Genomic DNA, 14806 nt, shown 5'->3' on the forward strand with positions numbered 1-14806 from the left:
AAAACCTTCAATATTAGATCAAAAAGCACAAGAGACAAAAGGAAAAAATAAATTTGACTTACTCAAAATTAAAACTTTTTGTTATTCAAAGGACTCCATCAAGGAAGTGAAAAGATATCCCACAGAATGGGAGAAAATGTTTGCAAATCCTGTGTCTGATACAGGATTTGTGCCCAGAAAATATAAAGAAATACACTTAATAATTTTAAAAAGTCAAATAACTCAATTAAAAATATAGGCAAAGGATATGAATAGACAGTTCTATATAAAAGATATAACAAATGGCCATTAGCACATGCAAAGATGCTCAATGTAACTTGTTATGAATGAAATGGAGATCAAAACCACAGTAAGATACCACTTCATAGCCACTAGGATGGCAATAATTTAAAAATACATACAATAACAAATGTTGGCAAGGATTTGGAGAAATGGGATGCTAAAACACTGCTAGTGAAAATGTAAAATGGTGCTGCCACTTTGAAAAACTAGTTTGGCAGCTCCCCAAAAGGTTAAAGAGTTGCCAAATGACACTGCAACTCAACTCCTAGGTATATACTACCCAAGAGAAATGAAAACGTATGTCCAAAAACTTGTATAATAATACTCATAACAGAATTATTCACAATATCCAAAATGTGGAGACAAACCATAGGTATGTCAAGGGATGAATGGATTAAAAAATATATACATATGGTATAACCCATACAATGGAATATTATTTGGCAATAAAAACGAAGTTATAATACATGCCACAACATGGATGAACCTTTAAAACATTATGCTAAGTCAAAGAAACCATTCAAAAAGGACCATATATTGTATGATTCCCTTCATTTGGAATGTCCAGAATAGGCAAATTTATAGAAAATAGATTCATGGTCACTTAAACCTGGGGGCAGGTGAGGAGAAACTAACTGCTAATGGGCACAAGGTTTCTTTCCGGGTTTTAAAAAAAAATTCTAAAATTAGATTGTGGTAATGGTTGTACAACTCTATGAATGTACTAAAAACCACTGAATTTACACTTTAAAAGGGTGAATTTAATGGTTTGTGATGTATATCTCAATGTAGCAATTTTTTTTAAATAACAGAACTAAAAAATTTAAGCAGTACTGGATTCCTTTGTGGATGGAAGAAATCACAACAGAAAAAACAATTTAAAAATTTTTTAATTAGGATAATAAATAACAGCTAATATAAAAAATGAAAAGTTATGAGGGGAAAATATATTAAGTTATATACCAATAAATATGGAATCTGGGTATGAACTGAATGAATAAAATATGTACAATTTGTTGTACAAGAAAGATAATATGATTACACAAAAAGAAAAGAAAAAGGAAATATTATCTAAGAATTACCTGGCTCAGAGAAACTGGACATATTCTAAAATTTTGCTTAATTTCTAGATTTCAGTCCTTTTCTAAATTTTACAGCAGCTTGTATATGTTAATCAACTCAATTTATGAAAGAAATGTGTTTAAGATGATTCCCAAATATGATACAGGCAATAAGTATCAAGAGAATATATTAAGGGACTATGAAAGTTTTAAAACATCACCCCTAGTTGTTTGACATTGTTCCCCAAAAAGAAGTGAGGTCTATGCCCCCTTCTCTAGAACAGAGTACGGCGGAAATAATGCTTCCAAGATTAGGTCATAGGAGGCTACTCAATTTCTGTATTGGGTTCTTACAGCATTAGGGATCTAAATACTTCCTCACAGGACACTCACTCCAAACCCAGAATCCATACTAAAAGAAAACAATGCCACATGGAAGGGCCATTTGTAGGTACTCTAGGTTATAGTTACAGCTGAGCCCAGCCTTCAAGTCACTCCTAACTAGGCACCAAACATAAATAAAGAAGACTGCAGATGACTATAGTCCCTGTTTTTGTGACCTCCAGGCTTTCAAGCTATCTCAGCTAAAACCCCAGCCATCAAGGATAAGCAGCACAGAAGAGACAAATCTATTTAAGTTCTGTCTGAATTCTAGATCCACAGAATCACTAAGCATAATAAAGTGGTTGTTCTTTTACATCACTAAGTTTGGGGTGGTTTGTTATGCAGCAATAAATAACTAGAACGGCTATTCTCGTCAATAAAGATATAAAAAAAATTTAATGAAATCTCACAAAAAAGATCACCATATCACATTTAAAAGTTATTCATGAAGATCAAGTAGAGCTTATACTAGAGTTTATATATGGCTGCTGTAATAAATACATATTAAACACAAAGAGTAAAAATAAAACAAGCTATCACATTGAAATATATTTAAAATTTTTAATCATATAGTATACTAAGAACTCATTCAACAAAATTCAACATCTATCATCTAATAGAACTAGGGACACATGCATGGTTTGTCCTTTCTTAAAATTTAAGAAGTATTTTAAAACCAACAGCCAGTCTTGTACTTATTCACTCTCCCTTATAATTACTGAAATAAGTATATCCTGGGAATACAAAAAAGTAACACATAGTCTTTGGTTAAGGAATGAATAATCTAGAAGCAAATATAGACATGTGCATATCTAAAATACAATATACTAAGTGCTACATTGGAAAGAGAAGAGTAAGAAAAACATTCATGGGGAGAAGGAGACAGAGTCCAAGAATGCTTCTCAAAAAAAGAGTGACATTTGATTTAGTCAATCCTGTACGATATGGAAGGGAGGAAAATAACAATATTCCATGCAGTAAGAAAAGCAAATAGAATGCTCTGGGGGCAGAGAACATACTGTGGCTATAAAACAGCAAGTATTCCAAAAGGAAGTTGGGGCTGGAACTTTTAGATAAGGAAGAACTCTTGGAAGTTTGTAAACAGAAGACTTCCTTGATCAAAATTGGTATTAGAAAGATAACACAAGTGGGAGTACACAAAACAAACTGGAGGTGGAAAAATGATTCAAGGAAATCAATGGAGATATACTGTGGACATTCTGCTTTTAAGGGGAAAAGCACATTTAGAAACAAAAATGGCACAGAGGTACAATCTTAACATATGACAAACCATAAGCAACAGAAAAAAAGGAAAACGTTTATTCTTTAAACACTGAGATATCATTAACAAAAAGAAATACGAAGCTAAGCCCTCACAATTTCTATTAAAATTTCGGATATGCCAAAAAGTTAAAAAAAAAAAAAAACACCAGACTCGACAAAAATAGAATAGCCTAATTAGCTGTGGATATAAGTTGAGGTTTCTGATGTTAACAAAAAACAAAAGATATCAGAAAAAAGATTAACGCATTTAGCCACCTAGAACAAAATATTAGAGAAGTATACTATAAATATAAAAAGGAAGGTGATAAAATGGTATATGATGTGACAGAAAATTTATCCCTTCAATAAAACTAACCCAAAATGGGAACTACAAAAAGGATAATTTTTTAAATTAGGGAATGACTAAATAAACCATGGCCCAGTAATATAACAAGAAATTATTTTTCAAATATGTACACAAAATAATCATTTAAAACATTAAACAAGAAATAAAATCTACATCCTAAAAATCACAACTATGTGAACATAAACCATATATGCATAAAAGGTGAATTTGAATTTAAGAAAATACGTTGCACTGTGCAACTGATACTTCAAAAGCCAACAATTCTTTTTCATTTTACGTGTAAAAATGTTCATTAGTTTAAATTGATATTTTAAAATGTATTTATAAAATTACACATATTTAGATAACTCCGTATTTATAAATAAGATTTACATTTCAGTTATTCATTAAAAACAAAAAGCTTAATGGCTAGCCCTCCCTAAACCATCCATGTGTACCTTTTGTTGATTAAAGGTAATTCCATGAAGGAAAAAAAAAATTCCTTATTGCTTTTATAAATTAAACAATTTCACTAGGCATGTATATTCTTTTAGTATTTATTCAATATTTAAAACCATATATGGGTTTAGCCTCCAGTGTAAAGCCTGAATGCTTTTATTGTCATAAAATTATGAAGAAGCAAAATTTAAGATGATTTGACAAGGATATGACTCCTTTTTACTCTTCTGCTAAGAAACAGCACAAGTAATAAAATTTGTAAAATACAACTGTGATCAAAATAATTCAGTTCACTGAAGTGGATAGTGATTTTATTAGGTCACTCAACCAAGAATTCTGTACGGGCAAAGGACTTCATATTTTAATAGCCACTACATAAATTCAGGGGAAACTGAAACCTCATAGTCAGGGTTCACATCAGCATATTTTTTGACCAAATAATTTTTTATTATGTGCCATTGAAAGAAAATAATGCAGCAGAAAATGACGAGACACAGATTAAAGGTCTTACACCTGAATAGACAAATCCCTAGTTTTCTGACTAGTTTGTTGCTTTTTTCTAATAAGCAGTGTTAGAAATTTTTAAAACACAATTAGAAAAATCAGAGATGTATTTTACAGAAATCACTGAAGTTCAATATGTACAAATGAACTGGGAAGAACACAATAAATATTACCTGCATAGCACTCTTGCCCATTTTAACAACTTCAAACAACATCATGTTTTCCACTCCATTCTGTTGGTGATGACCATTCATTCGGTTTGGACCAGAAGGAGGTTTTCCTCCTCCATTTCCACCTTTGCCCTTTTCTCCTGGGCCTTTTTTGCCTTTTTTACAAGTCTGCATAAAAATATAAGTTGGTTAAGTTATATCCCTATATCCTTGAGAGTTCAAAAATAAAATACAGCAGAAGCAGCTGATAGGATTCATAATTATAACATGCTTAAAACCTGACCTAAAGGGGAGTACCATACACATATGTCATAATAAAATGATATGGTGACAGCTTCTTTGTGGTATCACCTTTTTCATTTATACTACTATATACCACATGTGACACTGCAGGTAGGAGCACAGTCTCTGCAGACTGACAGACTGTATGAGTCTAAATTTCTATCCCTGTTAGCTGAGTGATCTTGGGCAAGTTACTTAATCACACTGTGCTGCAGAGAGATTTCCTAACTTGTAAAGTGAGAATACAACTGCGCCTACTTCATAGGATTGTTGCTCTAGGGTGCAGGCTGGAGTGGGCAACAAGAATAATAAAACTCTATGAAATAAGTAACTCATAATTCAATATTTTAACTTGATGTCTACTGTTAGCCTTATAAATCATTGCAGTGCATTGACAAAGGAATTCTAAACAGTATGAATAGGTGTATCAATCTCATTCTTGTTCTGGGCCCTCCCTCCAACACTTGTTTATCATAAAAATTCAATTAATGAACACTACGGAAATGAAGTCCCTTTATAAGAAAGTTGCTGATATTGGGAATAGGGACTTCTTAAATCGTGAAAAGGTTGCCTACCTGCCTTAGTTATAAAATATCTCCAACAGCACTTATACCTTGTTACTAAAAAACAAGTTATTCCCTAACTCAGAGTATTCATTTCTAAAATGCTAGAATTATATTAAAATATTTACAGATTCAATGATTTTGAAGGTCTCTTTTAGACCTATACATTTCTATGATCTAGAGCCAACAGTCAACAAACTTTCTGTAAAGTACCAGATAGTAAATATTTTAGGCTCTGCAGGCCACAAACTGTCTCTGCCACAGTCTTTATTCTTACAACACTTTAAAAATGTAAAAACCATTCTTAGTTGTGGGCAGTACAAAAACAGTCCATAGTTTGCAGATCTGTGATCTACTGCCAGGTCTGCAAACTTATTTCCACTGGCAGTCTGTATGTTTCTATACTTTGTTCCATAAAGGGTCCTTCCTCCTTCAAGAGTCCAAAACCACTCTACTCTTAAGAACTACTTCAAATCCCTTCCTAACAAATGAGAGATACTACTTGTTAATTTACATTATTTTGTTAATAAGATTCAGTCTTTGTGAACCTAAGTTATTAATTCCTAATTGTAGAATGAACAGCTTTTGTCCCCAGGCTTTTATCCCCAGTAAAAGGAATTTCAGAGATAAGGGTGAAAGAAAAGATCAACTACAAAGAGTACACTAGAAAAGTATAAAATGTTCATGTTAATTAACATGGAGCTATATATTTGCAATTTATCTATCATATGCCTCAATATTCCCTGTTGGTATGAAAAACTAATTAGTACAATTAAAATGACTCAACGGATACGCTGTCCTAGAAAAAACAATGTGCAAGGAGTGATAATATTGGTAAGTACAAGAAGTAAACATGCTAACCTGGGTATAATCTTGTAGAGCAGAACAGACTAGATAGTATACTATAGTGGATTAAGAACATCATCTTTTAACAGATGTGGGCTCAAATCCTTTAACCACTAAGCTTCTCTAGACCTCAGTTTCCTATCTATAAAAATAAGGAAGTTTTCTAATCTACAGGGTTGTTCAATTATTAAATTAGATAACATGTAAAATTTTAGCACAGTGCATCCAACATACATAGTATAGGGTCAAAATATTACCATTATAATAAGTCCTTGATCTGACCCCTAACACCTGACTCAAAGCAGTGGCTACTCTATTCAGATGCCACTGTAAGTCTTATCTCAGCCTGCAAATCAAATCAAGGTCTAAAGTAGTTTCTGTTTTGCAAGATGGTGGCAGAAAAAACAAACAAACAAAAACCGGTTTTCTAATGAATAACCATATCCTACCAACTAGAATTATGGCTGTCTTTGGATAGTCATGATTTAACATTTGTATTCTTTCCCACTTTCTCTTTTCACTCTCTCTCAAACTACTACTTTTTAAAGGACTAAGAATGCATATGAAATTATGAAACCCATGGATTATGTACACTCTAAAAAGATATTCCAAAGACTAGTTAAATAAATTATGTTCCATACATAAAATGGGATGCTATGATACCATTAAAAATTACAGACAGGAAAAATTCACTGATAGGAAAGCTGCTGACAACATACTGTTAAGTTTTAAAAGCAAATTAAACCGTTTACATAGTATGATTTCATTTAAACAAAATTCTATGACATATTTATACATAGGTGTGTGTATATACATACATATGTACATTCATCACAATGTTTAAATGTTTAAAATGGGAAATTTTTACTTTGTTCATTGTACATTTCTGCATTATTTAGACTTTTTAAAAGAAAATGTGCTGTGAGAAAATATAAATCCAAACTTCATTTTGGCAAAGAAAATGGTGAACAAAAACAAATCATCTTTTGCACAATGTATTTACATATGCACAAAGTGAAACATATTTTCCAAAACAGCAAAATGATTTAACAGTTCCCTAAGTCATCCACACCCCTCAGGCTACCCAACTGATGCTCTAAACTTGCATTCTACTGACTCAGAACTTCACTTTGTTAGTTTTTATCCTTGATATTACTTATAAAGAGTAAAACTTGCCAAAAGTAACCCACTAGACTTAAACGCTTGTAGGTTACATTTTTAGGGTGCTTTAGAATAAGAAATTTACTGATTTGCTTTATATTGAGTCATGTGTAAGTAAAAATAAAGTCAACAGAATACCATATTTTGCTTAGCATACTATGCTTTATAAAATAAACTACTAGAAACAATGATGTAGTAATTCCAACTTTATAGTAATATAAGTAGATAATGAAAGATATTTGGTCTAAAAGTCAAAGAAACCACACCAACCAGGAAAAAAAAAAGCATTTTTAAAAGACAACATCTGAGACATAGCTAAATATATGTTAGACATTAAACATATAATTATGTTTATTCATATATGTGTATTTATGACCTTAACCCAAATAAAAACACATATTCTGTACATACTTTTCCTTTGCCTTGCTTTTGGTTTTTTCCTTCAATGTCTTCAAAATCTGTGTCAGAAGAAAAATGTGTTTCTGACTCCCTATGACAAAAAGATAGGCAATTATTTAAAACCTTTCTTAGAAATGTAGATGGAGTTTCTAATTTTTGCCATATTTTCTACAAGGAAGGCTTGGTTAACTCATTACAAAATTCTGTATTACATTTAAATGTAATTAAGATGCTTTCCCAAAGCATCATACCATAGCACATTACCAAACATATAAGGTTACATAACACAAAAACAATAAACTAAAACACAAATGTCTAAACATTTATTTATTAACTTTTAACTAAAGCATACAAACGAAACCAAGGGCTCTCAAAATTTTTAACCCTAGGAACTGTGGTGTTCTACTGGAATGGCTGGTTTCATTTTCTGATTCAAAGACTATGGTGTACAGGGGAAACTGGGTTTTTGCACTAGATACTGGATAATCTTTATTAGGGAATTTTAGCAATGTTAAGGATCCTATGAGCTCTACTACATCACTCAAAAAACATTTATAAACCTGAGGGTAACTATAGAAAACATGTGTTTCTGAAAGAATATGTAGAAAACATTGTTACAAACTAAACCATTTGAAATACAGTGGGGAAGTGTGCTAATTGATCAAGATCCTTTATGAAGTAAAGAGGCAGTGAGCCATAGTCAAGAGAACTGGTTCTAGAGCTGTACTAAGAAACTGTGTGGTCTTGAACAACTGAGTCTCTCAATCTTCTCATCTATAAACAATGTTTATGCAAGAAAGAATGTAATCTCTGAAGTCTCTTTTTTTATTATTGAGTTGTAATCAGTTTACAATGTTGTGTCAATTTCCAGTGTAGAGCACAATTTTTCAGTTATACATGAACATACATATATTCATTGTCGCATTTTTTCACTGTGAGCTACAAGATCTTGTATATGTTTCCCTATGCTATACAGTATAATCTTGTTTATCTATTCTACATATGCCTGTCAGTATCTACAAATTTTAAACTCCCAGTCTGTCCCTTCCTAGCCCCCTCCCCCCTGGCAACCACATAAAGCCTCTTTAATCTCTAAAATGTAAACTTACAGTTCTAAGAAACTGTCCCTCACTTTGGAGTAGGAGTGTGTTGTATAATTTGGATTTTCTTGGGCATAAGGAAGTAGAATAATTTAAATATGCATGTGTGATGCTTCTTATATACGTAAACATATCTATCTAAATAGTAATAACATACCCACATTTAAATGCTTAAAGCAAGGCATATTTGGCATTTGAAATTGAACCACACACATAAAAGATAGAGGTTTTACCATTTTAAATGTGTAAACCTAGTATCAGTTTTGTTTAAAATAAATAGAATCAAAGTGAAAGGCTATGTTTCTAAAGCTAGTCTTCTCTAACTAGATTTCTTCTATTTCCTTTTTTTTTTTCTATAATAACCAAGTTGTCCAGAGGCTGTGAGGTAGGAATACTTTATAAAATTAACGTAATGGTTAAGATGCTGGTAGGGGAAAAAATTACTTTTTATAGCACTTACCTACAAAGTTATTTAAACAATGTATTGAAGATAATGACAATCCTAACTATGTCCTATAATGTTGCAAGGAAAGAGCCTGTAATAACATCATCTCCCAGAGTTAATGCACCAAAAACTGAATGACTGCTTAATATTAACCCTGAAATTCATACCTCTTACATCTTAAAAAGATTGTTATCAATAATCTTCCCACGTGTCTATATGGCCTTGTTAAAAAGACTGAAAATGTTTTTAAACAACTTGATGTATAAATAAGACATCTGTGGGATACCAGCTCTCCTAAAGAGCTCAGTAAATGCTCTAAGTCTGCACTTACTAGTCTTTGCCAATATTCCAATGGCCACAGAGTAATCAAAGGCTCAACTACATGCTTAATCCTCATCTCCAGGCTATCCCAACTAAAACAATAAGCCACTACAGGTTTAATTACTAACTTGAAAACCTGAAGAAAACTGGAGTAATCAGAATTAGTCTAAAATATTCCCAACCAAAGAAATTATTCTTGTGAGTCTCCAATGCTTTCTTCTATTTTTAAAGTCAAAAGAACAACAAAAACCTATCCTAGGTGAAATAATACAAGCTAAAATGTTTATAGACCATTACTATGTTAACCTAAAAGCGGCTTGAAACTTCAAGTCATCTATCACATGACTGAATCTTCCACTCCTTTCTCTTTACCTGGCCCCCACTCACATACCCAATCAAATGCTATCTATCTCCACAACATCAATTCCCTCTTTTCTGTTATCCTACTTCAGACCCTAATTACTTGATCTATTCTAATAGTCAACAGTCTGTAATACAAATCTTATTAATTGTCTCTAATGTATTAATGTATTTGAGGAATTTCACAACTTTATAATAGTCAAATCAAAAATTACTCTTTTTCTCAGATGATCCCATAGCCTCCTTCAAACAAACAAAAACAAAGCCAAGAAATTTTCCTCAAGAATCTTAAAACAGAATCAATATAAACTGGGATTAAAATCACATTAAAACTCATACTTTGAAATATTGGCAATATCCCAGCAGACCCTTAATAGTCTGAATATAGAATTATTTTTAAAATGAAAATTCATATAACATCAAAAGCAGACACTGGCCACCACTATGTACAAGGATATCTGTTGTTTTCAAAATTTTCAGCAACCAGATTTTTTTACATCAAGTCTTACAAAGACTCTAATAACAAATATAGTGTGGTGTACATATGTGTAAAGTTAAAGGGGTCCATGGGCAGTTTAAGGGTTCAGTTTTCACTTAGGCACCTCACGAAGCTGGAGCTTAGTATAAAAATCACCACTGCATATATAGTAGCTCAAATTCTTTCTTATACCAACACCAAAGAGTAATTAGAATAAAAGTTGAATAAAGAGTATGTATAGCTTTTAAGATAAGGCTTAAAGGAAATACTTTCTTTGAAGTGACTTTATGGACAAACGAGCATGTCATTTGTTTCTGAAAAAAATATGGAAAGCACGTCCTACCCTCCTATGTTTGTTTTAGCCTATCATTTAATTTTATAGCAGAAATCTGACATTACATCCTAAATATTACTGCCTGGTATATATCCCTTACTAATGAGAACACTTCCCATTTTAAGAATTTCATGATATTCCCTCAAAACAGTTGCTATTGTAAAACCAAGTATGGACTCAAAGAACTGAAGAGCAAAAATAATAAATTTTACAGTATCTAAATTAAAAAATAAACTTAAATGTACTGTATAAAAAGCATGGAATTACTGTTACAGAGCCCAATAAGCACTGATATAAACTGTTTCAAAGTATGCAATGCTATCTTATACTGAAATATTAGATCTTCCCAAGCAGAAGCAACTTTAACGGAAGTTAATACATTTCCCATTCTGTGGAAAAAACAAGTATTTAGAAATTATCATAGTATACTTACTGAAGTAGATTAAAATCAGTTGGTATTTCTGGAGCTGCTATCATTTCTTTATCATCTTCTGGAACGCCCCAAAGTCAGAAATACATTCATATATTTACGTGGGCAAAATGATGGTTTGCTTCTTTCTTCTAAGACAGACAATTCCTTTAAAAGGGGAGGGAGGATGCCGTATTTATTATGAACACACCAAAAATATTGGGAAGGGTATCTATCTACTCAAAAACTAAATTTCCAAGTGCCTGCTAATGTGTTTTAGTAAATAAGGATTTCTTTCGAAGAAAAGCAGTCAAAAAAGGATTTGACTGCTTTTTCTAGATATGAATTTGTTATAACTGTTATAGCCCCACAATAGTAACAACAGTTACTAGGAAAGAACCTTTTATTACAATTATTTTCTAAAATTTGTCATGATTCTCTAGCCTGGCTTTAAAAGACAGATACCCTAACTAGGAACAGAATGTGACTCTTACTCGTCCTAAAATCTTTGACAAGTTTAAACCATAATACAAGATGCCTGAAAATTCTATACCTTTCTGCTGATGATGTACAGTATAGTTAAAAGGAGCTAATAAAAAAATCTGATACAATTTTAAAACATTTTAAAAATAGGTTCTTCAACCATAGAAAAAACATACAGTCCAAAACCTGGTTTATTATTAATAAATAACTACTTCATGATAATACATCTGCATTGAACAGGAAGGGGGGGAATCTTAGTTTTTAACTATTCCCTCAAGGAACTTCCAATCAACTTAAATACAAATAATGTCATATGGACAAGAGACAAATGCCATTTGTGATCGAAGTTTAAGTTTGGCCAAAGGAAGGGTATTATTTCTAGTTTTGAAGGTCACAGATGTAGTTCCTAAACAAGAGAGTGATCTAAAAGCAAATGACAAATTTGTAACAAAAAAGAAAACAGGCTGGGTCTGAAGCTCTTAACTTTATAATTTTATTTTATTTCCAAGTGAATCTAGTACTTGGTAGCCACCTAAAGACTAAACATATCCAATTAATAATAAATGTTCAAATGTCACCTACTGATGAACTTCTCTAATGATCTCTTCCAGCATAGACATTATACAAGAAACTGATCATTTTAATTTTTCCATTAATTTTAACTCTCTAAAAAGCATCATAAATGTCCACTAATATGTAATTAAAATAAAAAAGTTCAAAACACTGCACTTCCTTGCTCACTCTAATTAAGCTACTCCTCTCTGCCCCTTCTCTCTAAGCATTTTATAAAACCAAACTTGCTGCATTTCTTAAATATACAGTTTTTAAGCAGACTTTAAAGATAGTTCATAAATGGATTCTCCTAAGGGACATAAAGAATGAATCAGCTCTGAAAAGCAGAAAGCACTAAATAAAATAGGTACTGTGTGATAAACTACATTCCTCTAAGTAACACAGAACTAATTTCTAGTGTACAAGAAGTCTTGCCGAGTCAAATTATTTTGCTCACTATAAGGCTATACTAACATGTATTTGGTAATTTAGAAACCAAAGCAAACACAAAAGAAAAACAATTTACAAAGATGTAAGTCTCCCAGACAAGGTGCCTATATTTTAAAAAGAAATACCATGACAGAGTCTGATAGATTTAGAAAAAATTATTAAACTAAACTAGCCAACTCTCTATCCCAGTGAAACATCTGTTTTTAAAAGTTTATCAATATTAAAAATCCATGCAACCAACTAACAGTATCTATCATGTGCCAAATGCAGTGGTGGGCACTGGACATACAGTGGCGAACAGGAGAGCAATGATGCTTGCCCTTATGGAACTACCTGTAACAATAAATGTGAAAATAAATTAATTTCTAAGAGAAAGTATCTATCTCTACTGCCACCTATTATTAAACATAGTATTAAATTCCATGTATCTTGAGGTTTTACTATTGTAATCATTCTCTAAGTAACTAATTTGCCACCAAAACAGTTCTTCATAGCTCAAAAGAGTTATATATATTGAAGCTGCTTTGTAATTTAAAGGAGAGAAACAATGGGTAAGTTAGCATTGTTTTTTTTTCTTTAAGAATATAAATATTATCTGCAGGAAGAACTGAGAATTTTTCCCTTTTTATTTTAAATGTTTACAGCTATATACAAATACAATTTGCTTCCCCAAAGGATTTTCATTAAAAAATTCCCAAACGAGGGCTTTAAATTTACTTAACACCATTTGACCTAAGTTGGGAAACCCAAAACTAAGAATACATAATGCTCAAATAAAAGTGTAAGTTTAATAATCTAACTCACCACACCATTTCTGGCCTACTGTAGGTTATTAATTTAAAAAAAAATATGCTCAAAGATCACAAGGTGGAGCTCTCACCTAGTGCCAAGGAAAAACTCTGAGATTTTTAGCATATGTACCAATTTTCTATAACTACTATAAAAGAGTTAACATTCCAACAGCTTTGGAGGATAAAGCATAGAAATGAAATTTACTTTAACTCTCAATCACTATTTTCTTCTTGGGAAAAAAATATTTCCAATAACAACTAGCTTCTGCTTCTCCTTACTTAAAACTAAGCAAACACATTTGTTGATAGCTTGAATAATATACTTTAAAGTAAAACCACTTCCTTAGGCTCAAGTGTATATAATACACTGCCATTAAAGATTTGTTAAATACATTCATTATATAATTATTGGATTAAAAAGTAATAAGTGGTTATATATTTTTAATTCTATATGTTAAATTCAAGTAAACACTCTCAGCAGTACTCCTGATGTAAACAGATCTAAAAGCTGAAAGTTGATCACCATAACTTTTTCAAGTGATCTATAATAAATACGTTTAGGACCTGTTACTCAGTTTAGATCCCAAGTTAAATTAATTCAATAACAAAAAAAGTCTTCCTCCACGTCTGAAAACCTGCTGGGCACCTACTATGTAGCATATAAACACAAATATATATTAAATATATATAATTATGCTTATATTCTTAACTCCAAATGACTTAATTGATTAAAATTATCCTCCCAGGAAAAAGTAAACACACACAAAAAAACCTGATTTTCTTTAATATTGTTTAAAAATCTTAAAGTAATTCTGATTTCTTTTTACAAAAGAATGATTGTTTCAATCCCAAGTGGTCTCAAGATAGAAAATAAAAAAGCTACAAAACAGAGCTATTAATAACAAAGTCCCTCAGAACCTACGTGTTATTGGGGAGTGGGGGGGGCACTTAAAGTAGCTGGTGTATTAATCCTTTCCCTAAAAATGCAGAAATATCCAACTCCTAAAAGCTAGCAAACTCAGCACATACACCACATGACACCCCCTTATCTTAACACCCCTCCCAAAAGGGTTACATTCTTGTATCTATGAGGATCACATCTTGGAAATGTACATACTCTTCTGGAATACCACCATCATTATAATACAAACACTTAAAAAGGAAGAGGAAAATGAATATATATATGGTGACTGAATATATATATATGACATGACTGAACCACTATGCTGTACACTGGAAACTAACACAACATTGTAAATCAACTATACTTCAATTTTAAAATAAATAAATAAATAACTACTTAAATGTCCAGCCACATATTAACTTATGGTACAAATGTAATTAAAATTCATACACTGAAACT

The 14806-nt window shown here is 31.8% G+C and overlaps 1 protein-coding gene across 4 annotated transcripts in view; it reads right to left on the bottom strand.

The window, feature by feature from the left end:
- The window catches only part of STAG2 (STAG2 cohesin complex component), a 107521-nt gene that overhangs the window by 55679 nt on the left and 37036 nt on the right, over nt 1-14806 (bottom strand). For all 4 annotated transcript variants that reach the window (XM_031445209.2, XM_031445211.2, XM_010991639.3 and 1 more), the window contains exons 2-4: nt 11192-11335; nt 7733-7811; nt 4473-4637 (exon numbers count right to left, since the gene is read on the bottom strand). In XM_031445209.2, coding sequence (XP_031301069.1) covers nt 4473-4637; nt 7733-7811; nt 11192-11235 — 288 coding nt within the window. In that variant the 5' untranslated portion in view covers nt 11236-11335. The remainder of the gene's footprint in view (nt 1-4472; nt 4638-7732; nt 7812-11191; nt 11336-14806) is intronic.

This window comes from Camelus dromedarius, chromosome X (assembly GCF_036321535.1).
Source record: "Camelus dromedarius isolate mCamDro1 chromosome X, mCamDro1.pat, whole genome shotgun sequence".
Lineage (NCBI taxonomy): Eukaryota > Metazoa > Chordata > Mammalia > Artiodactyla > Camelidae > Camelus > Camelus dromedarius.